The sequence below is a fragment of the Pongo pygmaeus genome, chromosome 20 (genome assembly GCF_028885625.2).
Source record: "Pongo pygmaeus isolate AG05252 chromosome 20, NHGRI_mPonPyg2-v2.0_pri, whole genome shotgun sequence".
Lineage (NCBI taxonomy): Eukaryota > Metazoa > Chordata > Mammalia > Primates > Hominidae > Pongo > Pongo pygmaeus.
The window spans coordinates 44,545,280-44,572,667 of record NC_072393.2 but is presented as its reverse complement, the minus strand read 5'-3'; the positions used below and the strand labels follow the sequence as shown (position 1 = coordinate 44,572,667).

Here is a 27,388-nt window from a genome sequence, read left to right as displayed (position 1 = left end):
TTTGAACGGAGTCTCACTCACTCTTTTGCACAGGCTGGAGTGCAGCGGTGCAATCTCTGCTCACTGCAACCTCCCCCTCCCGGATTTAAGCGATTCTCCTGCCTGAGCCTCCAAATTAGCTGGGATTACAGGCGCGTGCTACCACGCCCAGCTGATTTTTGTATTTTTAGTAGAGACGGGGTTTCACCATGTTGGCCAGGCTGGTGTCGAACTTCTGACCTCAAGCGATCCGCCTGCCTTGGCCTCCCAAAGTGCTGGGATTACAGGCATGAGTCACCACACCCAGCCACAATTGTATTTTTATTGGACAGAGCTGATCTAGAGGTTAAAATGAGGAATTCCGGAGCTAGGCTGGCTGGATTCAAATCCCTACTAGCCGGTGATCATAGACAAGTCACTTGGCCTCTGCTGGTCTCAGTTTTTTCACCTGTGAAGTAAAGGGCATAACAGCACCTACTTCATGGGGTTGCCACCCTGGCTGGCAGTAAAACCGTCCATAAAAATTGGCTGGTGTTACTATTGGTTGCATTAATTTTTAGCAGCCGGAGCCTGTTTTCTCCTGTGAAATGAAGATAACCATGCCCAACCTTAAAGGTGATGGAAATTTTTTAACACGTTAACGGATATGAGGCCTCCCACTTAGAAGCCTGACCAAAATAACAATGGTTGCTCAGAGCCAGACGTCTCATTGCTACTAACGAATTAGGGACATTTCAAGGGGCCGGCTGGAGGCCGGCTGGAGAGGACGGCTGTGAGCGGCAGACCCTAGCTCCTGGCTGCACCTGGCCCTTTCGCGGGAAGCAGGTTGGGTTTGGAGAAGGGGAGGGAGCAAGCCGGAGGGGCTGGCGAGTAAGAAGGAGGATGCAGGGGTGGGTGAAGCTAGCTAGTAAGAGGGGTGGGGCCGGCGAGTAAAAAGGACGCAGAGGGGCGTGGGGAGCTTGCGGCACACCTAGGGCATCCCGGCGAGGAGCGCCGCCAGGCCCCGGGGGTAGGACTTGGGGTGGGGTGTCGGTGGGGCCGCCGAGGGGGGCTGATTGCATGCAATTCGGGGCATACACACAGACCGCGGGGTCTTCGGGATATTGGGGCTATCAAGGACGGGCTGGGGGATGGGGACTTGGGGACAGGGCCCAGGGATGGTGAAGATAGGGGTGCGGCTGGCAGAATCACGGCAGGCAGAGGCTGCGCGCCGCGGAGGCTGCTGGTCCCTGACGCCTTGACCCTTCCTCTCCCGCAGCCACAGCTGGGCCTGGCGGGGGGACCATGGGCGCCTCGGTCTCCAGGGGCCGGGCCGCCCGGGTCCCCGCGCCGGAGCCGGAACCCGAAGAGGCGCTGGACCTGAGCCAACTACCCCCGGAGCTACTTCTGGTGGTGCTGAGCCACGTCCCCCCGCGCACGCTGCTCGGGCGCTGCCGCCAAGTGTGCCGGGGCTGGCGAGCCCTGGTGGACGGCCAGGCCCTGTGGCTGCTGATCCTGGCCCGCGACCACGGCGCCACCGGCCGCGCGCTGCTGCACCTCGCCCGCAGCTGCCAGTCTCCCGCCCGTAACGCCAGGCCTTGCCCCCTGGGCCGCTTCTGCGCGCGCAGACCCATCGGACGCAACCTTATTCGCAACCCCTGCGGCCAAGGTGGGATCTCGGAAGAGGAAGTCCAGGATGCTGGGCCACAGTGGGAGCGGTGGAGGGGCCGGAGGGGCGGGGCCGCACTGGGACCGGTACAAGGGGCCGCAGGGGCAGGGCCGCAGTGGGACCGGTGGGAGGAGTGGGAGGGGCGGGGCAGCATTGCGAGCCGGTGGGAGGAGTCGGAGGGGCGGGGCAGCATTGGAAGCCGGTGGGAGGAGTCGGAGGGGCGGGGCAGCATTGGAAGCCGATGGGAGGTGTCGGAGGGGCGGGGCAGCATTGGAAGCCGGTGGGAGGAGTGGGAGGGGCGGGGCAGCATTGGAAGCCGGTGGGAGGAGTCGGAGGGGCGGGGCAGCATTGGAAGCCGGTGGGAGGTGTCGGAGGGGCGGGGCAGCATTGGAAGCCGGTGGGAGGTGTCGGAGGGGCGGGGCAGCATTGGAAGCCGGTGGGAGGTGTCGGAGGGACGAGGCAGCATTGCACGCAGGGTGCAGGGCTGGCTGGGCAGGGCTTCACCGGTTGCCTGTGGGAGGGGTGGGAGTGGGGCAGTTCTGGGAGCCAGAGAGAGGGGCTGGAGGGGCAGGGCTTTGCTGCAAATCAGTGAGAAGGGCCAGAGGAGCGGGGCTTCGCCCTGAGCTGGTGGGAGGGGAAGGGGGCGGGGCCTCGGTGGGAAGGGTCAGGAGAGTGAGCTGCACAGTGAGCACGTGGGAGGGGCTAGGGGCGGAGTCTTACTAGGAACCAACAGGCGGGCGACTGGAACTTGGGCACAAGCCTTTTTTATTTCACAGAAGGCCTCCGAAAATGGATGGTGCAGCACGGTGGGGACGGCTGGGTGGTGGAGGAAAACAGGACAACCGTGCCTGGGGCCCCTTCTCAGACGTGCTTCGTGACTTCATTCAGGTGAATGCCCCTGCTATCCAAAGGTCCGGCCCCTCGTTGAGAAAGGCCTGCCTGTTCTCATTACCCTGTCTCCTGCATTCCCAGCTGGTGTTGCAAGAAGCAGGTCTTGGACCTAGAGGAGGAGGGTCTGTGGCCTGAACTGCTGGATAGTGGCAGGATTGAGATTTGTGTCTCTGACTGGTGAGTGTGATGATTAAAATAGCCCTTTGCTAAGCACTGACTGCATGTGACATGACCTTTTTATGGGTGACTTAATTTAGGCCTCCTAACCCCTCCTTACAGATAAAAAATCTGAAGTTCAGGCCGGCCATGGTGGCTCACACCTATAATCCCAGCACTTTGCGGGGTCGAGGCAGGCAGATCACTTGAGGTCAGGAGTTCGAGACCAGCCCAGCCACCATGGCAAAACCTCGTCTCTACTAAAAATACAAAAAAAGAATTAGCCGGGCCTGGTAGTGCGCACCTGTAGTCCCACATACTTGGGAGACTGAGGCAGGAGACTCGCTTGAACCCAGGAGGCGGAGGTTGTACCACTGCACTCCAGCCTGGACGACAGAGTGAGACTCAGTCCTGGAAAGAAAAAAAAAAAAGAAACAAGTTCAGGGAGGTGAAGTGACAAACACACTCATAGTTCTAGTACTTAGCAGAGTACACACTTTCTGCTCATGCCCAAAAGGATGTGGATTGGAAAATAGAAGATGAGATCCAGTACAGAGACCTTTGGCCCAGCTCAGTCTTGTCTGTGAATGAATGAGATGCTCCTTGCCTTAGGAGGAGAAAACAGCATGGTTGGCCAAGAGCTTAGATTCTGGAGCCAGACCTCCCAGATTCAAACCCTAGCTCTGCGGCTTTGTAGCCTTGGGCAAGTCACAGCATACCTCTGTTTCCCCTGTTTACAAGATAGGGCTCTTGCAAAGACAATTATTATATGGCAAGCACATAGCAAGTACTTTATGTGCGTACCTTTTTTGAACCTTGATCCTGTGGGAAGGTGTATTTCAAGCCCTCAGATCATTCAGAGCTTCGCAGGAAATTGAGAGATTGGGAAAGGGGAGATGGCAGGCTGGGCACGGTGGCTCATGCCTGTAATCCCAGCACTCTGGGAGGCCGAGGTGGGCAGATCTCTTGAGATCAGGAGTTCGAGACCAGCCTGGCCAACATGGCAAAACCCATCTCTACTAAAAATACAAAAAATTAGCTGGGCGTGGTGGTACGTGTCTGTAGTCCCAGCTACTCGGGAGGCTGAGGCAGGAGAATCGCTTGAACCCGGGAAGTGGAGGTTGCAGTGAGCTGAGATGGCACCACTGCACTCCAGCCTGGGCAACAGAGCGAGACTCCATCAAAAAAAAAAGAAAGGGGAGATGACTTGCCCTGATCTGGTCACACAGCCTGGGCTTGGCAGAACCTGGCATAAGGCCCAGAGTCAGACTCTAGAGCTTGTCCTCTGTAGTGATGGTCTTGAAACTGGGGTGCATGAAGACTTTCCAGGGGGTATATGACCCAGATGGTTTAATGGGAGTCAAATTCCAGGTCCACTACAGCCATGAGCCCCCTATTACACAATTAATCTGCTATAGGTTACATCTGTGTGGGAAGTATCATATGATTCTCCTTCCCCAATCTCTCTCAGTGTCCCCCTTCTCTAGTTTTATAGGAAAAAAGTCTCTCACTAAGGTGTGGTCCCCAGATGTAAGGACTACTGGGGAGCCAGGCAAAGTGGCCATTGGAAATTTGGGGCCTTAGCAAATTCACTTTTTTTTTTTTTTTTTGAGACAGAGTCTCACTCAGTGGCCCAGGCTAGAGTGCAATGGTGCAATCTCAGCTCACTGCAACCTCTGCCTCCCAGGTTCAAGTGATTCTCCTGCCTCAGCTTCCCGAGTAGCTGGGATTACAGGTGTGCACCACCACACCTGGCTAATTTTTGTATTTTTAGTAGAGACGGGGTTTCACCATGTTGGCCAGGCCGGCCTCGAACTCCTGACCTCAGGTGATCTGCCCGCCTCTGCCTCCCAAAGTCCTGGGATTACAGGTGTGAGCCACCACGCCCAGCCATATTTTCTGTAGAGACAGAGTTTTGCCATATCACCCAGGCTGGTCTTGAACTCCTGGATTCAAGCAATCCTTCCACCTCTGCCTCCCAAAGTGCTGGGATTACAGGTGTGAGCCACGATGGCTGGCCAGATTTTATTTTTTATTATTACTTATCAAACTATGTAACATATTTGTGTTGTTTTGATCAGTGGGATACTATTTGATTGTGATAATCAGTGGCTCCCAAATTTTGCTGCACATCATAAAGGTAGCTTTTAAAACAAAATGCCCAGGCACCATTCATACCAATTAAATCTGAGCATCTGAGGGTGAGAGCCAGGCACCAATATTTGTTTGTTTTTTGTTTTTGAGACAGGGTCTCCCTCTATCGCCCAGGCTGGAGTGCAATGGCGTGATCTCAGCTCACTGCAACCTCTGCCTCCTGGGTTCCAGCGATTCTCCTGCCTTGTAGCTGGGATTACAGGCACCTGCCACCACGCCTGGCTAATTTTTGTATTTTTAGTAGAGACAAGGTTTCACCATGTTGGCCAGGCTGGTCTCGAACTCCTAATCTCAAGTGATCCACCCACCTTGGCCTCCCAAAGTGTTAGGATTACAGGCATGAGCCACCTCGCCCGGACAGGCATCAATATTTCTGAGAAGTTCAGAGCTCGCTACAAATTTCGGGGATGGAATCCCTAAGACCATCCTCACTTCTGACACAATATGTCACAACAACACAAATATGTTATGTAGTTTGATGAGTAATAATTAAAAACAAAATCTGGCTGGGCATGGTGGCTCACGCCTATAATCCCAACACTTTGGGAGGCGGAGGCAGGAGGATCGCCTGAGTCCAGGAGTTCAAGACCAGCCTGGGTCACATGGCAAAACCCCATCTCTACATCTTTACCAACTACAAGTTTGGAGGACTTCCAAAACCACCTTCACAATTCAATAATTCATTGGACGAACTCACAGAAAGCTACTACACACTTCTGGTTCACTACAGGGAAAAGATACAGATTAAAATCAGCCAAGAAAAGGAGGGCATAGAGCAGCATCCACGGAAAAGATCAAACACAGAGCTTCTGTTGTCCTCCCATGGCATCAGGACATGTTACCATGCTGGTGCTGATGTGTGACAAGATGCATGGAATTTTGTTGACCAAGGGAGTTCACTTGAGCCTCGGTGTCCAGAGTGTTTCTTGGGTTCATCACTAGGCCTGATGGATTGATCGATTGCCCACGTGGTTAATCTCAGCCTCCAGGTCAACTGATGTTCCCCGACTCCCAGCCCCCACCGAAAGTCACATTGTGGGTCTTTCCGGAGACTCCCCACTGAGACTATGTATATGAGTGTGGCTGGCCTCTGCCCTAAATCATATTGGTAGATTATCCAGTACCACCTGGGTGCCCATCAAAGACACTCCTGTCTGACACAACATTCCAAGGGTCCAGAGATCACCTCCCAGGAGTCTCTTTAGAGGAACTGGATTTGCACACATGGGAAGGGCATTCGGACAAGGCAGGACAAGGTAGGCAGACACCCAAAGAGATGGGGTGGCAGGTCCAGCCTTCATGGCCTCCCTCCTCCCACAGGTGGGGAGCCCGACACGACAGCGGCTGTATGTACAGACTCCTTGTCCAACTTCTAGACGCCAACCAGACTGTTCTAGATAAATTCTCTGCTGTGCCTGATCCCATCCCGCAGTGGAACAACAATGCCTGCCTTCACGTGAGTCTCCTATGGGGGTTTGGGGAAAGGATGTTGGGGGCCTATTGCTGCGAAATAAATCACCCCAAAACTTAGTGGCTTAAAATCAGTGACAGTCTGGCTGGGTGCAGTGGCTCACACCTGTAATCCCAGCACTTTGGGAGGCCAAGGTAGGCGGATCACAAGGTCAGGAGTTCAAGAGCAGCCTGGCCAACATGGTGAAACCCCATCTCTATTAAAAATACAAAAATTAGCTGGGCGTGGTGGCACATGCCTGTAATCCCAGCTACTCGGGAAGCTGAGGCAGGCAATCGTTTGAATCCGGGAGGCAGAAGTTGCAGTGAGCCAAGATCGTGCCATTGCACTCCAGCCTGGGTGACAGGGCGAGACTCTGTCTAAAAAAAAAAAAATCAATGACAGTCATTTGACTACCTCTCGTGATTTCTATAAGTCAGTAATTTCAGGAGGGCTCACCTGGGCGGTTCTGGCTCCTGTCTTTCAGCGTTCAGACAGTGACATTCCGATGATGCCTGGAGCTGCAGGCCAGGGTGGTGGGTGGTGTGTGTGTAGCAGTTGGTGGCTGGCCAAACAACTCTTTCTTCATTTACTCTCAGAACTTCTCCATGGGATCTCTCTGCTTGGGCTCCTTTGGGCTTCCTCACAGCGTGGCGGCTCCTAGGCAGTCAGAATGCTTATGTGGTTGCTCAGGGAGGAGGGTTCTAGAGAAACAGTAGAAGCTGCCTTGCTTTTTCTGACCTAGCCTTAAAAAGTCACTTGGCCAAAGTCACTGAGCATCATTTTCACCACATTCTTGGTGACAAGCAAACCCACCTTGATTCATGGGGAAGGGAGTTAGATTCTACTTCTTTTTTTTTTTGAGGCAGAGTCTTGCTCCATCATCCAGACTGGAGTGTAGTGGCATGATCTCTGCTCACTGCAACCTCCGCCTGCCAGGTTCAAGTGATTCTCCTGCCTCAGCCTCCCGAGTTGCTGGGACTACAGGCACGTGCCACCATGCCCAGCTAATTTTTTTTGTATTTTTAGTAGAGACAGGGTTTCGCCATGTTGGCCAGACTGGTCTCGAACTCCTGGCCTCAAGCGATCCACCTGCCTCGGCCTCCCAAAGTGCTGGGATTACAGGCACGAGCCATACTGCACCCGACCAGATTCCACTTTTTAATGAGGGAGTGGAAGATTCTATAAGATTCTAGAAGAACATGTGGCCCAATGGGAGATTTTATAGCCATCCTTGGAAAATAACCATCTGCCAGAAGGCCCCAACCTCAGCTTTGGAGGGGAGGCTGTGGCACAATGGAGCTGAGCCCCTCCTCTGCCTACAGGTCACCCACGTGTTCTCCAACATCAAGATGGGTGTCCGCTTTGTGTCTTTCGAACACCGGGGCCAGGACACACAGTTCTGGGCTGGCCACTATGGAGCCCGTGTGACCAACTCCAGTGTGATCGTGCGAGTCCGTCTGTCCTAGTCCAGGACTACCCTTCTTGCAAGAGAGCCTGACTGTGCCTTCCAGGGCCTGGGACCATTGGCTGAGACCCCTCATTAACCAGCCAAGCACTTGTACCTCCCTGGCATACTGGGAATTCCTGGGTCCAATCAAACGCCCTGACGGGCCCCATCTTCAGGTTCTAGAAACTACCAGAAGAAGCTTCTTCCATCTTATCTACTTACTGCAGCTGCTGCTTTGGGGGGGCCCTACTCTACTGAGGGGAACCCCACAAGTGAGCATCGGGGAACACCCATCCTGGAGGAGAATTCTCGCCCTCCCCTCTCTTCTCCTCCCAACCAAAACCCTCCGATCCAGCCCCAGGCCCTTCTGTACCATCCCCTCCCCTCCGCACCATTGACCTCTTGTCTCCTATTGTTTCTGCCACAGGGACTTCCTTGGTCCCTTCAGGGAAGCCCTCAACTCGTCTCTGAACTTAGAATCTCACCCTTAGGGCTCAGACAGTCCCAGCCCTAAGGGTGTGAACCTCACCTCCTGGGGCTTCTGAGCTACAGGGCTGGGACCAGGTCATGCAGCTGAAAGTCTACATTAAAAAAAAAAAGTTTGGGTCGGGCACAGTGGCTCATGCCTATAATCCCAGCACTTTGGGAGGCCGAGGCAGGTGGATCACCTGAGGTCAGGAGTTCAAGACCCGCCTGACCAACATGGTGAAACCCCGTCTCTACTAAAAATCCAAAAAATTAGCCAGGCATGGTGGTGTGCACCTGTAATTCCAGCTACTCGGGAGGCTGAGGCAGGAGAATTGCTTGAGCCCGGGAGGCAGAGGCTGCAGTGAACCAAGATCATGCCACTGCACTCCAGCCTGGGCAACACAGCGAAACTCCGTCTCAAAAAAAAAAGTTTGGGTCAGGCAGGGTGGCTCACACCTGTAATCCCTGCACTTTGGGAGGCCAAGGTGGGAGGATCAGTTGAGCCCCAGAGTTCACGACCAGCCTGGGCAATGTAGTAAGACCCCCATTGCTACAAAAAATACAAAAGTTAGCTAGGTGCGGTAGTACACACCTGTAGTCCAAGCTACTTGGGAGGCTGAGGTGGGAGGATCATTTGTGCCCAGGTTGAGGCTATAGTGAGCCATGATCATACCACTGCACTCCAGCCTGGGTGACAGAGCGAGACCCTGTCTCAAAAAAAAAAAAAAAAGAATTTGGAGATGGTTCTGCCCACTCTGATTTCTCTGAAAAACGAGGTAATTCCCTGAGCCCAACCCTGATCCTCAAGGACCTGTAATTGTGTGGTATTTAAAATTAAAATAACATTATTTTTCATTTTGACTTTTTTTTCAAACAGTAAGAATAATATATCAGCAGCATGTATCTGCCAATCATATGTAATAAATTTCTTATTTTGCCAAAACTGCTTCAGATCTTTTTAATAGAAATGCAGTGTTACTGCCTTGGTTGAGAATCATAAGTAGTCCCAGTTGAGGAGGGAAAACTGTACACCAGCTGAGGCCAGGCGTGGTGGCTCACGCCTATAATCCCAGCACTTTGGGAGGCCGAGGTGGGCGGATCACTTGACGTCAGGAGTTCAAGACCAGCCTGGCCAACATGGTGAAACCCTGTCTCTACTAAAAATACAAAAAATTAGCCGGGCATGGTGGCGTGCGCCTGTAATCCCAGTTACTCGGGAGGCTGAAGCAGGAGAATCCTTTGAATCCAGGAGGTGGAGGTTGCAGTGAGCCAGGATTGCATCACTGCACTCCATCCTGGGCGAAAGAGCGAGACTCCGTCTCAAAAAAAAAAAAAAAAAAAAAAAAAAGACAATAGGTCCAGCCTCTGGAGAGCTGACTCCCTGGATCCCCTGGCTGATTTTGGTGAGTGCTGGCTACAATGAGGAAAAAAAAGCATGGCCCAAGTGACACCTTTGGCTTTTTTCCCTCTCTTCTGCAGGCTGCAAGAGAAAGGGCCAAGACTTTCCCAAAATGAGTTTTTGGTGGGTCAAAGACAGTAAACAGTTTATAGCTGCTCTCTCCTCCAACTGGGAGTAAAAGAGGTTAAATCTATTGCTGGCCAGCTCAAAGCTTTCGATAAGCCAGATGGGAAAAAAAGAATAAGAAAAACATACACAGTTGGCCCTCCATGTGGCTGGCTTCTGCATCTGTGGATTCAACCAACTGTAGATTGGAAATATTCGGGAGGCTGGGCCTGGTGCCTCACGCCTGTAATCCCAGTACTCTGGGGGACCGTGGCAGGTGGATCACTTGAGGTCAGTTCGAGACCAGGCTAGCCAACATGGTCAAACCCCGTCTCTACTAAAAATACAAAAATTGCTGGGCGTGGTGGCTCACACCTGTAATCTCAGCACTTTGGGAGGCTGAGGCAGATGGATCACCGGAGGTCATGAGTTCGAGACCAGCCTGGCCAATATGGCAAAACCCCATCTCTACTAAAAATACAAAAAAAAATTAGCCAGGCATGGTGGTGGCCACCTGTAATCCCAGCTACTTGGGAGGCTGAGGCAGGAGAATTGCTTGAACCTGGGAGGCAGAGGTTGCTGTAAGCCAAGATCACGCCATTGCTATCCAGCCAGGGCAACAAGAGCAAAACTCTGTCTCAAAAAATAAATAAATAAAATAAAAATGCAAATTAGCCAGGCATGGCAGCAGGTGCCTGTAATCCCAGCTATCTGGGAGTCTGAGGCAGGAGAATCGCTTGAACCCAGGAGGCAGAGGTTGCAGTGATCCAAGATCTCTCCACTGAACTCCAGCCTGGGCGACAGAGACTTTGTCTCAAAAACAGACAAACAAACAAAAAAATTAGCCAGGCATGGCGGCACACGTCTGTAGTCCCAGCTAGTCAGGAGCCTGAGGTGGGAGGATCACTTGAACCTGGGAGGCGGAGGTTGCAGTGAGCCAAGATCACACCACTGCACTCCAGCCTGGATGACAGAGCAAAACTCTGTCTCCAACAAAAGACAATATTCGGGAAAGACTGGATGTGGTGGCTCACGCCTATAATCCCAACACTGCAGGAAGCCTAGGCAGGAGAATTGCTTGAGCCCAGGAGTTCAAGACCAACCTAGGCAACATAGAGAGACCCATCTCTACAAAAAAATTTAAAAATTTGCTGGGTGTGGTGGGGGGCGTGTGCCTGTAGTCTCAGCTACTTGACGGGCTGAGGTGAGAGGATCACTGGAGCCCCGGATATTGAGACCACAGCACTCCAGCCTAGGAGACAGAGCGAGACCTTCTCTCCAAAAAAAAAGAGTAGAAAATATTTGGGGAAAAAAAACTTCCACAAAGTTCCAAAAAGTAAAAACTTGAATTTGCCCCACGCCAAGTACCATGTTGACTCCATGAGAATGAAGTGATGTGCAAACATTATACAGTTGACCCATGAACAACGTGATGGTTGGGGTGTTGACCCTCCTTGCTGTTAAAAATCTGAGGATAGCTGGATGTGATGGCTCACACCTGTAATCCCAGCACTTTGGGAGGCTGAGGCAGGTGGATCACAAAGTCAGGAGTTCAAGACCAGCCTGGCCAACATGGTGAAACCCCATCTCTACTAAAAATACAAAAATTAGCTGGGCGTGGTGGCAGGTACCTGTAATCCCAGCTACTTGGGAGGCTGAGGTAGGAGAATCGCTTGAACCCAGGAGGCAGAGGTTGCAGTGAGCCGAGATCGTGCCACTGCACTCCAGCCTGGGCAACACGGCAAGACTCCATCTCAAAAAAAAAAAAAAAATTCCGAGTATAACTTTTGATTCCCCCAAAACTTAACTACTAATAGCCTACTCTTGACCAGAAGCCTCACTGATAACATAAATGGTCAATTAACACATATTTTGTATGTTCTTATATAATATACTGTATTCTTACAATAAAGTAAGCTAAATAAAAGAAAATGTTGTCAAGCAAATTATAAGGAAGAGAAAGTACATTTACTATTCAGTAAGTGGAGGTGGTCGTCATAAAAGTCTTCATCTTCGTTATCTTCACAATGAGTAGGCTGAAGAGGAGGAGGAAGAGGAGGGCTGGTCGTGCTGTCTTAGAGGTGGCAAAAGTGGATGAGGTGATGGAGGTGGAGGGGGAGGCAGGACAGGCAGGTACTTTACAGAAATACATCATAGTTTCTGTCTGACTTTTTGCTTTTTCATTTCTCTAAAAATGTTTCTATATGGCACCAAAACTTCTTCCACGGTTTGCTTTAGTGTCAATTCCTGTATCACAGAGGGGTCCATGTTGTGAAAGAAGTCAAAAACATCTTCAGTTAACATCTTCTGGCCAGGCATGGTGGCTCACGTCTGTAATCCCAGCACTTTGGGAGGAGGGGGGGTGGATCACCTGAGGTCAGGAGTTCGAGACCAGCCTGGCCAACATGGCAAAACTCCGTCTCTACTAAAACTACAAAAATTAGCTGGGCGTGGTGGTGGGCACCTGTAATCCCTGCTACTCAGGAGGCTAAGGCAGGAGAATCGCTTGAACCCGGGAGGCGGAGGTTGCAGTGAGCCGAGATTTTGCTACCGCACTCCAGCCTGGATGACAGAGCGAGACTCCATCTCAGGAAAAAAAAAAAATCTTCTGTTAATTCTTCCAGTGTGGTATCTATTAGCTCTTGAATTTCCCCAAGATCCATAGCTTGAAACCTTCACCTCCTACCTTTTTTTTTTCTTTTTTTTTTTTTTTTTGCCATATCCACAATCTCTTTAATGATTTCCTTGATTGGCTCTGTTATAAATCCTGTGAGGTCATGTACAACATATAGACACAGTTTTCTCCTGCAGGAATTTATTATTTTGGCTCAATGGCATTTGTAGCCTTTCTCTAACAAGGATGGCCTCTTCAGTGGTGTCATCCTTCCAGACTTTTCTAATGTTCTCTACATCAGGCTTTTCTTCCATAGTGTTGACAGTCCTTTCCACAGTGTGTAATGAGCCTTAAAGGTCCTTATGACCCCCTGATCTAGAGGCAGAATTAGAGACGCTGTGTTTGGGGGCAATGAGACCACTTCGGCACTTTCATTGTTGCATTCATGGGGTTCTTGGTGGCCAGGGACATTGTCTAATATCAAACTAACTAACTGGCAAGGTACTTCCTAACTTCAAGGACAAAGCGTCGGTGGAACCAATCCAGAAGAGGGATTCTCGTTGTCTAGGCCTTCTTATTGTACAACTGAAAGACTGGCAGCCTTGTCTTTCAAGGCTTGGAGGTTAGCAGTTTTCTATGTAAGGGCAGCCTCATCATAAATCTGACACCATTTGCACGCAACAGTAGAGTCAGCCTATCCCTACCTGCCTTAAGTGCTCGCTTCTCTTCCTTACTAATAAATGTCCTTTGAGGCATTTTTTCCAGAATAGGGCACTTTAGTCTGCATTACAAACCTCTTCATGACCAGGCGAGGTGTGGCTCCTGCCTGTAATCCCAGCACTTTGGGAGGCCAAGTGGGGAGAATCGCTTGAGGTCAGGAGTTCGAGACCAGCCTGGCCAACATGGTGAAATCCCATCTCTACTAAAAATACAAAAAATTAGCTGGGTATGGTGGTGGGTACCTGTAATCCCAGCTACTCAGGAGGCTGAGGCAGTAGAATCTCTTGAACCCAGGAGGCGGAGGTTGCAGTGAGCTGAGATGGAGCCACTGCACACCAGCCTGGGCAACAGAGCAAGGCTGTGTCTCAAAAACAAACAAACAAACAAACAAAACAAACAAAAAACCCTCTTTAGACAGATAACTTTTCTCCTGATTTTCTCATTGGCACCTGGGAACCCATCTGCTGCCTTTTGGTTGGTAGAAGCCACCTCTCCTGTTACCTTGATATTTTTTTCAGCCAAACTCTTTAAAATTATCAAACCATCCTTTGCTGGCATTAAACTCTCCAGATTTATGTCCTTCACCTTCCTTTAGCTTTAAGTTGTCATATAATGGCTACACTTTTCTAGAATTATATTAGAGTCTATAGGTATGTCTTTCTTTCTTTTTTTTTTTTTTTTTTTTTTTTGAGACAGGGTCTCACTCTGTTGCCCAGGCTGGAGTGCAATGGCACGATCTCGGCTCACTGCAAGCTCCGCCTCCTGGGTTCACGCCATTCTCCTGCCTCAGCCTCCCTAATAGCTGGGACTACAGGTGCCTGCCACCACTCCCAGCTAATTTTTTTGTATTTTTAGTAGAGACGGGGTTTCACCATGTTAGCCAGGATGGTCTCGATCTCCTGACCTCGTGACCTGCCCACTTTGGCCTCCCAAAGTGCTGGGATTACAGGCGTGAACCACGTGCCTGGCAGGTATGCCTTTCTTACAGCAATTCTGCACCCACAGAAAAACTGCATTTTATTTCTTTTTTTTTTTTTTTTTTTTTTTTGTGATAGAGTCTTGCTCTGTCGCCCAGGCTAGAGTGCAGTGGCATGATCTGGGCTCACTGCAACCTCCGCCTCCCGGGTTCAAGTGATTCTTGTGTCTCAGCCTCCCAAGTAGCTGGGATTACAGGCACCCACCACCATGCCCAGTTAATTTTTGTATTTTTGGTAGAGACAGGGTTTCGCCACATTGGCCAGGCTGGTCTCAAACTCCTGGCCTCAAGTGATCCACCCACCTCCGCCTCCCAAAGTGCTGGGATTCCAGGCGCGAGCCATCACACCTGGCTTTGCATTTTCTGTATAAGATAAAAAGGTATTTCACAAAAAGTGCAAGGATTTCCTGCCTGCTGGCATAACTGTGATCACTTCGGGAATTTCACTTTTTTTTTTTTTTTTTACAATGCTCCTCCATGCTGAATTCATCTTGAAATGTCAGGCAACTGCAGCTGCAGACCTCAATCTATGGTACATATCAAGCAAATCAACTCTCTCTTGTAATGTCATGACTTGTCTACTTCTTGGGAGCACTTTCAGTTTCACCAGTGGCTCTTTGTATGGGTCCCGTGGGGTTATTCAGGGTTTACGATATTACACTCAACAAGATGAAAAATGAACGAGAACCGGAAGATATCACTGTTTACTGTGCTATGCAATTTACTGGAGAAACGAACTCCCTGGAGATGATTAGTATCACATGGTGTTTAAGCTGATACAACACTTCAGCTTACTGCAATAACAACAGGAGGTGGCTATGAAATTATTACAATAGTACAATATTACTTCAGTTAATTTCGTGCAATTATGATTTCACTCTGCATCTTTGCATTGATTTACATTTGTCTCAACTGCAAATGGTACCATGTAAAGTCTGTGTTTATGTGTGTAAGTTTTGGCCAACATGGTGAAACCCCATCTCTACTAAAAATACAAAAAAATTAGCTGGGCATAGTGGCGGGCGCCTATAAGCCCAGTTACTTGGGAGGCTGAGGCAGGAGGATTGCTTGAACCCAGGAGGTGGAGGTTGCAGTGAGTGAGATCGCACCATTGCACTCCAGCCTGAGCATCAAGAGTGAAACTCCATCACAAAAAAATAATAATTAATAAATAAAGTATATGGGAGGATGCGTGGAGGTTATATGCAAATATCACTGCATTTTATATAAGGACTTGAGTATCTGTAGATTTTGGGATCCGTGGGAGTTTCTGGAACCAATCCCATGGATACCAAAGGCTGACTGTAGATTCTACCCATTTCTTCAGCCTACAGGTTGCAGCAACCCTGCCTTCTATTCCAACTATTAAGTGTTGAATTTATTGATAGACATTTGAGTAGGTTTGCAATGAGAAAAAAAAAGGGAGAAATTTGAAAAGCTCCTTTGTATTTTGTGACTGTTTCATCTAGATATATGTTTTTTTGTTTTTTTGGTTTTTTTTTTTGAGACAGTCTCGCTGTTGCCCAAGCTGGAGTGCAGTGGCTCAATCTTGGGTCACTGTAACCTCCACCTCCCAGGTTCCAGTGATTCTCAGCCTCCCGAGTAAGTGGCATTACAGGCACGTGCCACCATGCCCAGCTAATTTTTTGTATTTTTGGTCGAGACAGGGTTTCACTATGTTGGCTGTGCTGGTCTCAAACTCCTGACCTCAGATGATCCACCCTCCTCGGCCTCCCAAAGTGCTGGGATTACAGGCGTGAGCTACCACACCTGGGCTAAACGTATGATTTTTTTAAATCAATGTAAAATGTTTATGCTTGCACTATACACTGTGAGGATCATCTGGATTAGGGAAAGCTGCAAAAATCATTGCGTGTGTATAAAACAAATCCCTTGCTTTTTGCCAACAATGGGAGGATTGGAATTTAAATTCTCTGAGTATTGGAAACAGAACAAGTACAGTCTCTGTAAATGATGATTTCTGCCATGATTTTGGCTTACTGGAGCCTTTGGAGAAAGTAAGAAGCAGTAAAAAGAGCGACGCAATCTCTGGATGGAAATAAACTTTTGGAGTTTCACTTTAAAACAAAAAATTATTTTTTGAGACAGGATCTCACACTCTCACCCAGGCTGGAGTGCAGTGGCACGATCATGGCTCACTGCAGCCTCGACCTCCTGGGCTCAAATGATCCTCCTGCTTCAGCCTCCTGAGTAGCTAGGACTACAGGCACATGCCACCACACCTAGCTACTTTTAGAGTTTTAAAAAACACTTTCTAGTTTGCTAATAAGCCCTTGTTAAAATCAAATGCTGAACCCTTAAAGGCAGCTGATGAGGCAGTCTGGTGTGCATATTTTTTTGTATGTCTGAAAAAGTTTCGTTTATTTAATATATATATATATTTTTTGAGACGGTCTCACTCTGTTGCCCAGGCTGGAGTACAACAGTGCAATCTCATCTCACTGCATCCTTGACCTCCTAGACTCAAGCAATCCTCCCGCCTCAGCCTCTTGAGTAGTTGGAATTACAGGTGTGTGTGCCACCACACCCAGCTAATTTTTGTTTTTTTGTTTTTTGGTTGTTTTTTTTCAAATTAGAGACAAGGTCTCACTATGTTGCCCAGGCTGGTCTCGAACTCCTGAGTTCAAGTTATGAACTCATTTCATTTCAGCCTCCCAAAGTGCTAGGATTACAGGCGTGAGCCACCGTGCCCAGCCTAGACTTTATTTTTAGAGCAGTTTTAGGTTCACAGCAAAATTGAGAAGAAAGTACAGAGTTCTCCTATATACCCTGTTTCCCCCAGCCCCTCACGCACACACACACACCCCCTTCCCGCTGTCAACATCCCCCACCAGAGTGGTACATGTTATAGTCAATGAACCTATGTTGACACATTCTTATCACCCAAAGTCCATAGTTTGCATTAGGGTCACACTTGGTGTTGTACATTCTCTAGGTTGGGACAAACGTGTAATGACATGTATCTACCATTGTGGTATCACACAGACTAGTTTCACTGCCCTAAAAGTCCTCTGTGCTCTACCAATTCAATCCTCCCTCCCTCAACCCCAGATGACCACTGGTCTTTTTGTTTGTTTTGTTTTTGTTTTGAGACGGAGTCTCACACTGTCCACCCAGGCTGGAGTGCAGTGGCATGATCTTGGCTCACTGCAACCTCCGCCTCCTGGGTTCAAGAGATGCTCCCACCTCAGCCTCCCGAGTAGCTGGGATTACAGGTGCCTGCTACCACGTCTGGCTAATTTTTTTGTATTTTTAGTTGAGACGGAGTTTTACCATGTGGCCAGGCTGTTCTTGAACTCCTGACCTCAAACGATCTAACCGCCTCAGCCTCCCAAAGTGCTGGGATTATAGGCGTGAGCCACCTCGCCTGGCCGACCACTGATTTTTATATTGACTCCATAGTTTTGCCTTTTCCAGAATGTCATATTGATGGAATCATGCAGTATGTATCCTTATCTAATTGGTCTCTTACTTAGTGATATGTAGTTAAGGTTCCCCCAGGTCTTTTCATGGCTGATAGATCACTTTTAGAGACAGGGTCTCGCTCTGTTGCCCAGGCTGAAGTGCAGTAGCCTGATCAGACCATGGCTCACTGCAGCCTAAAACTCCTAGGCTCAAGCGAGCCTCCTACCTCAGCCTCCCAAGTAGCTGGGACTACAGGCGCATGCCACCACACCTGGCTAATACTTTTTTTTTAAAATGAGGTTTTGCTTTGTTGCTCAGGTTGGTCTCAAACTCCTGGGCTCAAGCGATCCGCCCGCCTTGGCCTCCCAAAGTGCTGGGATTACAGGCATGAGCCACCACACTCAGCCTGTTTTTATTTTTGAGACAGAGTCTTGCTCTGTCACCCCGGCTGGAGTGTAGTGGTGTGATCATGGCTCACTGCAACCTCTGCCTCCCAGGCTCAAGCCATCCTCCTGCCTCAGCTTCCTGAGTAGCTGAGACCACAAGGGCACACCACCACATTCAACTAATGTTTTTTGTTTTTTTGTAGAGATGGGGTTTTGCCACGTTGCCCAGGCTGGTCTCAAACCCCTGGACTCAAGCAGTCCACCCACTTTGGCCTCCCAATGTGCTGGGATTACAAGTGTGAGCCACTGCCCGCAACCTTTTTTTTTTTTTTTTTGAGACAGGGTCTTGCTCTGTTGCCCAAGCTGGAGTGCAATGGCGTGATCTCGGCTCACTGCAAACTCCATCTTCCAGGTTCAAGTGATTCTCTTGCCTCAGCCTCCCAAGTAGTTGGGATTACAGGCACACACCACCCTTATTAGGAGTTTTAAGAGTTCTTTGTACATTTTGAATAATAGTCCTTTATCAGATATGTCTTCTGCAAATCCCTTCTCCCAGTCTGTGGTTGTCTTCTCTTTTTCTTGAAGGTATGCATTTTTGTTTGTTTGTTTGTTTTTTGTTTTTTAGACAGGGTCTCACTCTGTTACCCAAGCTGGAGTACAATGATGCAGTCATGGTTCACTGCAGCCTCAACCTCCCGGGCTCAAGCAATCCTCCCACCTCGGCCTCCTAAGTAACTGGGACTACAGGTGCCCACCTCCACGCCCAGTTAATTTTAATTTTTTTTCTTTTTTTTTTGTAGAGACACAGTTTCACTATGTTGCCTGGGCTGGTCTTGAACTCCTGTGCTCAAGCAATCCTCCCGCCTCAGCCTCCCATAGTGCTGGGATTACAGGCACAAGCCACTGCGTCCAGCCCGTGCATGTTTTTGAGTGCATCAATTCCAGCTCTAAGATTGACAAGGTAAAAGGGCTTAGGAAAGCCTTGTTTGTCACTTGAACTTGAAACAGAACCTTCTAGCCTGCAGCGTCTTGGCTTTGCTGCTGCCAAAGAACAGCCACTGACTTGTGGCTTCCTGAATTCACAGATCCTAATGGCCTGGACCTGAGTGTAAGCCAAAACCTGATACTGCTGTCTGCTCTTTGCTGTTTCAGTCTCAGCATGTGCTGTGCTACATTAAAAACGGGCGCACACTCCAGGAACAGGACTTTGACTATGAGACCATTGCAGACTTAGGGCACCCTCTGTGGGACCTAAACTGAAAACATCATGGATGCTGGCTGAACCATCTGGATCATATAAAAATGCCCACAGGAAAGGGCTTCTTTTTTTTTTTGAGACGGAGTCTCACTCTCTCGCCCAGGCTGGAGTGCAGTGGCACGATCTCAGCTCACTGCAAGCTCCACCTCCCGGGTTCACGCCATTCTCCTACCTCACCCTCCTGTGTTGCTGGGACTACAGGCGCCTGCCACCACGCCCGGCTAATTTTTTGTATTTTTAGTAGAGACGGGGTTTTACCATATGAGCCAGGATGGTCTTGATCTCCTGACCCCATGATCCGCCTGCCTTGGCCTCCTAAAGTGCTGGGATTACAGACGTGAGCCACCACTCCGGGCCAAGGAAAGGGCTTCTTCTTTGAGGAAACCATCTACAATCAACTGGCTTTTTGGCTCTATATTTCTTTCTTTTTCTTTTCTTTTCCTTTTTTTTATGTTTTCTTTTAGACAGAGCCTCCTTCTGTCGCCCAGGCTAGAGTGCAATGGTGTGATCTCAGCTCACTGCAACCTTCACCTCCTGGGTTCAAGCAATTCTCCTGTCTCAGCCTCCCGAGTAGCTGGGATTACAGGCATATGCCACCACGCCTGGCTAATTTTTGTATTTTTAGTAGAGACAGGGCTTCACCATGTTGGCCAGGCTGGTCTCGAACTCCTGACCTCAGGTGATCCTCCCGCCTCGGCCTCCCAAAGTGCTGGGATTGCAGGCATGAGCCACCGCCCCTGGCCATCGAATGTATTTCTAACCTGTGATTCCTGCCAAAAGCTGTAAGTTCGAGGGCACGTCTCAGGGACTGTGACCCTTCTGGCTGCTTCTGACAGGTTGGACACTTGGGAGATGCTTCATTTCTGTTGCCTTGTGCTCAACTTTCTGGATTAGTTGCAGGTTGCAACTGTGGCCTGTAGCCTGTCTCTACTTCCTCACTTCTCTCCTGCTACACCACACACCTTAGGAAGGCAGTTTGATTACTGATGCAGCGGTCCCCAGAAAGGGATTGAGCTTTTGCAGGAAGTGCATTGGATGATGATCGGGAAAGATGTTGTAGAAAACCATTTTGAAAATTTAGGATTTCTGTGTTTTTTTGTTTGTTTGTTTGTTTGTTTTGAGACAGGGTCTCACTCTGTTGCCCAGGCTGGAGTGCAGTAGCGCCATCTTGACTCACTGCAACCTCTACCTCCCAGGTTCAAGCAATTGTCCTGCCTCAGCCTCCCAAGTACCTAGAACTACAGGCCCGTGCCTCCACATCTGGCTAATTTTTGTATTCTTTTAATAGAGTTGGGGTTTCACTATGTTGGCCAGGCTGGTCTCAAACTCCCAACATCAGGTGATCCGGCCTCCTTGGCCTCCCAAAGTGCTGGGATTACAGGCATGAGCCATCGTGCCCCGCTTCTGTTCTTGATATATAAGCTGGTAACAAAAAAAAAAAGAAGAAGAAGAAGAAGAAGAAAATTTAGAATTTCATCCTGACCAATTCCTGGATGTGATGTGTCTTTCTAGTCAACTTGTATAAAAATGTTTCTTCTGTAAAATGCTTCCATCCCTTTTGTATCCAGCTCTTCTGGATGAAACATTTAGATGAGAATTTGAAAATGTGGCTGGGCACGGTGGCTCACGCCTGTAATCCCAACATTTTGGGAGGCCGAGGTGGGTGGATCTCCTGAGGTCGGGAGTTTGAGACCAGCCTGGTCAACATGGAGAAACCCCATCTCTATTAAAAATACAAAATGAGTCAGGCGTGGTGGCCCATGCCTGTAATCCCAGCTACTCGAGAGGCTGAGGCAGGAGAATTGCTTGAACCCGGGAGGCTGAGGTTGCGGTGAGCAAAGATCGCGCCATTGCACTCCAGCCTGGGCAACAAGAGCGAAACTGTCTCAAAAAAAAAAAAAAAGTTAATAAATTCAGATTCAGGACATTTCTGGGATACAAATCAATATTGAAAATCAGGGCTCGGCCAGGCACAGTGGCTCACGTCTGTAATCCCAGTACTTTGGGAGGCCAAGACGGGCAGATCATGAGGTCAGGAGATCGAGACCATCCTGGCTAACACGGTGAAACCGCGTCTCTACTAAAAAAAAAAAAATACAAAAAATTAGCCGGGCATGGTGGTGGCCACCTGTAGTCCCAGCTACTCGGGAAGCTGAGGCAGGAGAATGGCGTGAACCCAGGAGGTGGAGCTTGTAGTGAGCCAAGATCGCATCACTGTACTCCAGCCTGGGATGACAGAGCGCGACTCCGTCTCAAAAAAAAAAAAAAAAAGAAAAAAAGAAAGAAAATCAGGGCTCAGCATAGTGGCTAATTCGCAACACTTTGGGAGGCGAGGTGGGAGGATTGCTTGAGGCCAAGAGTTCAAGACCAGCCAGGGCAACAAAGGGAGACCCCCTCCCCATCTCTGCGAAAAATAAGAAAAGAAAATTAGTTGTATTTCAATACACTAGCAATGCCAATCTGAAAATGAAATTAAGAAAACAATTCTACTTTTACACTGAAAACTACAACATTGCTGAAAGAAATTAAATAAGAGCTAAATAAATAGATACCCCATGTTCATCAACTGGAAGACTTTATATTTTTAAGATGACAATACTCCCTCAATTGATCTACAGATTCAGTTGCAATGCCTATCAAAACAAATTTTTTGAGAGAGAGAGAGTTTCGCTCTGTTGCCCAGGGTGGAGTCCAGTGGCACAGTCTCAGCTCACTGCAACCTCCGCCTCCCAGGTTCAAGCAACTCTCGTGCCCCCACCTTCCAGGTAGCTGGGATTACAGGTGGGTGACACCATGCCCAGCTAATTTTTTGTATTTTTAGTAGAGACGGTGTTTCATCATGTTGCCCAGGGTGGTCTCAAACTCCTGACCTCGGGTGGTCCGCCCGCGTCAGCCTCCCAAAGTGCTGGAATTACTGGCGTGAGCCACTTTGCCCCGCCACCTATCAAAATTTTAAGAGCCATTTTTTTTGCAGAAATGGACAAGCTGATCGCAAAATTCACATGGAATCGCAAGAGGTTCCAAATAGCCAAAACAATCTTGAAAAAGAACAAAGTTGGAGGATTCACACTTTCCAGTTTCAAAACTTACTACAAAGCTACAGTAATCAGAACACTGTGGTCCTGGCATAAGTGATGTTGGACAAGTGCGCCCCAAAGTGAGACTTAGCCCATGAGGTTCTTGGCTTTGCCCAGGAAAGAATTCAAGGCCAAGACAATGGTAGAAGAAAACAGCTTTATTGAAGGGGCAGTGTTATAGCTCCAGCCCTGTTACAACTCTGATTACTCCTGCACAGCAGGGCTGTAGGCAGAGACTAGCAGCTCAGGGCAGTTTGGCAGTCATTTATATCTACTTTTAACACATGCAGATTAAGGGGTGATTTGTGCAAAAATTTCTAGGGAATGGGTAATAACTTTTGGGTCATCGAGTCAATGCCGTGGAAGAGAGGGGGGATAACTCCCTGGTGTTGCGATGGCAACGGTAAACTGACACGGCGCACTGATGGGCGTGTCTTATGGAAAGCTCATTCCACCCCAGCCCTGTTTCAGCTAGTCCTCAATTTGGTCCAGTGTCCAAGCCCTGCCTCTGGAGTTAAGTCCCACCTCCTACCTCATAAGGAGAGACGTAAATCAATGGAATAGAATCGAGAGTCCAGAAATAAACTCATACATCGATGATCAATTGATTTTCAACAACGGTGCCAAGACCATTCAGTGGGGGAAAGAATCATATTTTCAACAAATGTTGCTGGATAACCACATCCAAAGGAGTGCAACTGGGCCCCTATCTCACACCATATACAGAAATTAAATCAAAGTGCCTCAAACACTAAGAGCTAAAACTATAACATTCTTAGAAGAATACAGGGATACATCTTTATGACCTTGATTTGGTAATTGATTTTTAGATAACACTAAAAGCACAAGCAACAATAGAAAAAAAAAAAAGTAACTTTGACCTCATCAAAATTTTAAATTTTTAGGCTGGGTGCAGTGGCTCACACCTCTAATCCCAGCACTTTGGGAGGCTGAGGCAGGAGGATCACTTGAGCCCAGGAGTTCATGACAAGCCTGGCCAACATGGTGAAACCCCGCCTCCACTAAAAACATAACAATTAGCCAGGAGTGGTGGTGGCTGCCTATAATCCCAGCTACTCGGGAGGCTGAGGCCTGAGAATCACTTGAACCCAGGGGGCGCAGGTTGCAGTGAGCCGAGATCACGCCGCTGCACACCAGCCTGGGGGACAGAGTGAGACTCTGTCTCAAAAACAAACAAACAACAACGGCAACAACCAAAAAACCCACAATTTTTGTGCATCAAAGGACACAACAAAATAAAGAAAAGACAACCCATAGACCGGGAAAGAATGTTTTGCAAATTATATATCTGATAAGGGTCTAGTATCCAAAATATATAAAGAACTCTTACAACTCAACAATAAAAGATAAGCAACTCAGTTTTCAAATGAGCAAAGGACTTGAATAGGTATTTTTCCAAAGAAGATATACCAGTGTTCGGTAAGTACATGAAAAGATGTTCAACAGCATTAATCCTTAGGGAAATGCAGGTCAAAGCTACAGTGAAATACCACCTCCTACCCAGTAGGATGAATATGAGCAAAAAGAAAAAAAGAAGAAAACAGCAAGTGTTGGTGATGATATGGAGAAATTACAACCCTCACACATTGCTGATGGGAATGTAAAATGGCACAGCTGCTTTAGAAAGCTGTTTGTCATTTCTTCAAAAAGCTAAACGTAGAATTCTACTGTATGACACAGCAATTCCACTCCTACATATATACCCAAGAGGATTTAAGACAAGTGTTCAAATAAAATCTTATACACAAATGTTCATAACTGCATTATTCATGAGAGACAAAGAGTGGAAACAACCAAATGTCCTTCAGCTGATGAATGGATAAACCAAAAGTGGTCCACCCATACAATGGGAAATTATTCCATCATAAAAAGGAATAGGCTGGGCGTGGAGGCTCACGCCTGTAGTCCCAACATTTTAGGAGGCCAAGGAGGGCAGATCACTTGAGGTCAGGAGTTTGAGACCAGCCTGGCTAATATGGTGAAACCCCATCTCTACTAAAAATACAAAAAATTAGCTGGGCATGGTGGCGGGCGCCTGTAATCCCAGCTACTCAGGAGGCTGAGGCAGAAGAATTGCTTGAACTTGGGAGGCGGAGGTTGTGGTGAGCCAGGATCACCCCACTGCACTCCAGCCTGGGTGATGGAGCGAGACTCTGTCTCAAAACAAACATACAAAAAAGGAATGAAATACTGATATATCTGCAATATGGATGAACCTTGAAAACATGCTAAATGAAAGAAGTCCACATATTGTATGAATCCATTTATATGAATTGCCCAGAATAGGAAAATCTGTCGAGACAGGAAATAGATTAGCGGTTGCCAGGGAGGATGAGGGAGGATGGAGAGTGACTGCTCACAGGTACACGGTTTGTTTAGGGTGATTCGGGAACTAGATGGTGGTGATGGTTGTACAACATTGTGAATGTACCAAAAACCACTGAGTTATATACATTTTTAAATGGCTAAAATAGTGATTTATATATTGTATGAATTTTACCTCCGTAAAAATGGAAAAAAAATCTAAAGTTATAATGACCGAATGAGACATACTGATTTTGTAACAAAAAGGCAAAAACAGAGCCGGTTACATTAGCACATGCTTGTAATCCCAGCTACTCAAAAGGCTGAGGCAGAAGGACTGCTTGAGCCCAGGAGTTCAAGTCCAGCCTGGGCAACATAGTGAGACCCCATTTATATTTAAATAAATAAAACCTCCTTTTTGTTTTTGAGACAGAGTCTCACTCTGTTGCCCAGGCTGGAGTGCAGTGGCACCATCTCGGCTCACTGCAACCTCTGGTTCCCAGGTTCAAGTGATTATCGTGCCTCAGCCTCCCAAGTAACTGGGACTATAGGCATGCACCACCATGCCTGGCTAATTTTTCGTATTTTTAGTAGAGATGGGGTTTCACCATGTTGGCCAGGCTGGTGTCGAACTCCTAAGCTCAGGCAACCGCTCACCTAAGCCTCCCAAATTGCTAGGATTACAGATGTGAGCCACCGTGCCCAGCCAATAAAACATTTTTAAATACCCAAAACACAGGCAGGGTGCGGTGGCTCACACCTGTAATCCCAGCACTTTGGGAGGCTGAGGCAGGCAGATTTCTTGAGCCCAGGAGTTCGAGCCCAGCCTGGGCAGCCTGGGCAACATAGGGAAACCCCATCTCTACAAAAAATGCAAAAATTAGCCAGGCGTGGTGGCATGTGCCCGTAGTCCCAGCTACTTGGGAGGCTGAGGTGGGAGGATTGCTTGAGCCTGGGAGGCGGAGGTTGCGGTGAGCTGAGATCGTGCCATTGCACTCCAGCCTGGGTGACAGAGAGAGAACTTGTCTCTAAAAATTAACTAGTTAATTAATTAATGTTTGAAAAATAGCCCAAACACAAACTTGGCATCTGGGGAGGTGCAGAGTTGGGGGTGGGCAGTAATGACCTCTGTCTTTCAGAACTACTCCTGGAAACTTTCCCCTCCTCCCAAAGAAAAATAAGAAGAAACACCCGGTCTTGCCTTTCCAAGCTGCTGGACTGATTTGAATTCAAATTGACCGTGACCCTCCATTTGATACCTATCCTTCCACCTGCTCACCTGCCACCTGGGGTGGCCCAGCTCCTGGATCTTCCACCAGAACGCCCAGCTGGGGTTGCTGTCCACACTCCTCAGGCAGAGACACTGTTGTCATGGACATGCAAAACCCATCTGGAATTGACTGCCTTGGGCATTCCCTCTGACAGCAAGGACTGAGCAGATCTGTTTGGACTGGTCTGGCAACTTTAGGGCTGGAGGGCCCAGGCTGGAAGACCACAATGGGGCCCCTGAACCTCTAATGAATGCACCTCCTGCCTGGGGTTCCCTAAAAACTGTAAACTCTCCGTCTCCAGGGGGCACCACATGTGCCCTCTGGGATTGTACTTTTCTGGGTTTTTTTTTTTTTTTTTTTTTCGGAGACACCCAGGCTAGAGTCCAGTGGTACGATCTCAGCTCACTGCAGCTTCGAATTCCTGGCCTCAAGTGATCCTCCCGCCTCAGTCTCCCAAGGAGCTGTGACTATAGGCGCACACCACCATGCCTTTTTTGCATTTTTTGTAGAGATGGAGTTTCTCTATGTTGCCCAGGCTGGTCTTGAACTCCTGGGCTCAAGTGATCTTCCCGCCTTACCCTCCCAAAGTACTGGGATTATAGGCATGAGCCACCGCACCTGGCCTGGGATTATATTTCATGTGTGTGTTGTCCCCTGATTATTAGGACACTGTCTTAGCCCTGAACACTGTTCAGATCAGCTTCAACTTACTGGTCAGCTGTACTTGCTGTGCCTGAGTCAATGTGTTGAACCACAAAAACAATTCATACAGAAACAAGGAGGAAGCCACTTGGCTTTCGAAGCTAGATCTCTGTGGTTAGTGGGATGTGCTTTTTTTTTCTTTTTTCTTTTTCTTTTTTTTTTGAGAAGGAGTTTCGCTCTTGTTGCCCAGGCTGGTGTTCAGTGGCGTGATCTCGGCTCACCGCAACCTCCGCTTCCCGGGTTCAAGCGATTCTCCTACCTCAGCCTCCCGAATAGCTGGGATTACAGGCATGCACCACCACGCCAGGATAATTTTTTGTATTTTTAGTAGAGACAGGGTTTCTCCATGTTGGTCGGGCTGGTCTCGAACTCCCAACCTCAGGTGATCCACCCACCTTGGCCTCCCAAAGTGCTGGGGTTACAGGAGTAAGCCACCGTGCCTGGCCAATTTTTTTTATTTTCAGTAGAGACGGGTTTTTCACCATGTTTGCCCGGCTGGTCTCGAACTCCTGACCTCAAGTGATCCACCCACCTCGGCTGCCCAAGTGCTAGGATTACAGGCATGAGCCACCACGCCTGGCCAGGCCAGTTTTACTTTGTACAATGTCTCTCCTTTTGCTTTTGTCTGATGTTTCTTTATAATTAGATTCAGATTATACATCTTTGGCAAGAATATCACAGAAGAGACTTTTCTGTGTGTCCCCACTGCATTTATCATGTGCTGCACGATTTCAATTCGTCCCAGTATTGATGACATTTCACCTTGATCACTTGATTTAAAGTGGCATCGGCCAACCTTCACTGTCAAGTTACTTTACTCTTTGTAATTAGTGTTTCATAAGTTCTTTAAAACAGTGTAAATATCCCATTCTTCATCAACCTTTGGATTCATTCATTTATCTACATATATCAGTATTGACTTGTGGTTTCCTA

The 27,388-nt window shown here is 48.4% G+C and overlaps 1 protein-coding gene across 7 annotated transcripts; it reads left to right on the top strand.

The window, feature by feature from the left end:
- Positions 1 to 347: 347 nt before the first annotated feature.
- FBXO27 (F-box protein 27) lies at positions 348 to 27,388 on the top strand. Of its 7 annotated transcripts, XM_054462631.2 has the most exons (7): positions 348 to 594; positions 1,238 to 1,627; positions 2,404 to 2,515; positions 2,600 to 2,695; positions 6,149 to 6,284; positions 18,623 to 18,783; positions 25,622 to 27,388. In XM_054462631.2, exons 1-7 carry the CDS (start codon positions 567 to 569, stop codon positions 25,707 to 25,709), a joined length of 1,011 nt encoding a protein of 336 aa, XP_054318606.1. In that variant the 5' UTR covers positions 348 to 566; the 3' UTR covers positions 25,710 to 27,388. The 7 variants fall into 7 exon arrangements, with proteins under 7 accessions (XP_054318606.1, XP_054318611.1, XP_054318609.1 ...); XM_054462636.2 differs by lacking the exon at positions 18,623 to 18,783 and having other exon boundaries at positions 352 to 594; XM_054462634.2 differs by lacking the exons at positions 18,623 to 18,783; positions 25,622 to 27,388 and adding an exon at positions 7,604 to 9,139 and having other exon boundaries at positions 359 to 594; positions 2,407 to 2,515.

Excerpts from the sequence above, each read along its gene's own strand:
- FBXO27 (XM_054462631.2), top strand. The coding sequence starts at position 567 with ATGAAGATAACCATGCCCAACCTTAAAG. Across the intron at positions 2,516-2,599 it reads TGCTTCGTGACTTCATTCAG|CTGGTGTTGCAAGAAGCAGG; the intron begins GTGAATGCCCCT and ends CTGCATTCCCAG. Across the intron at positions 18,784-25,621 it reads CCAGCTCTAAGATTGACAAG|AACTACTCCTGGAAACTTTC; the intron begins GTAAAAGGGCTT and ends TCTGTCTTTCAG.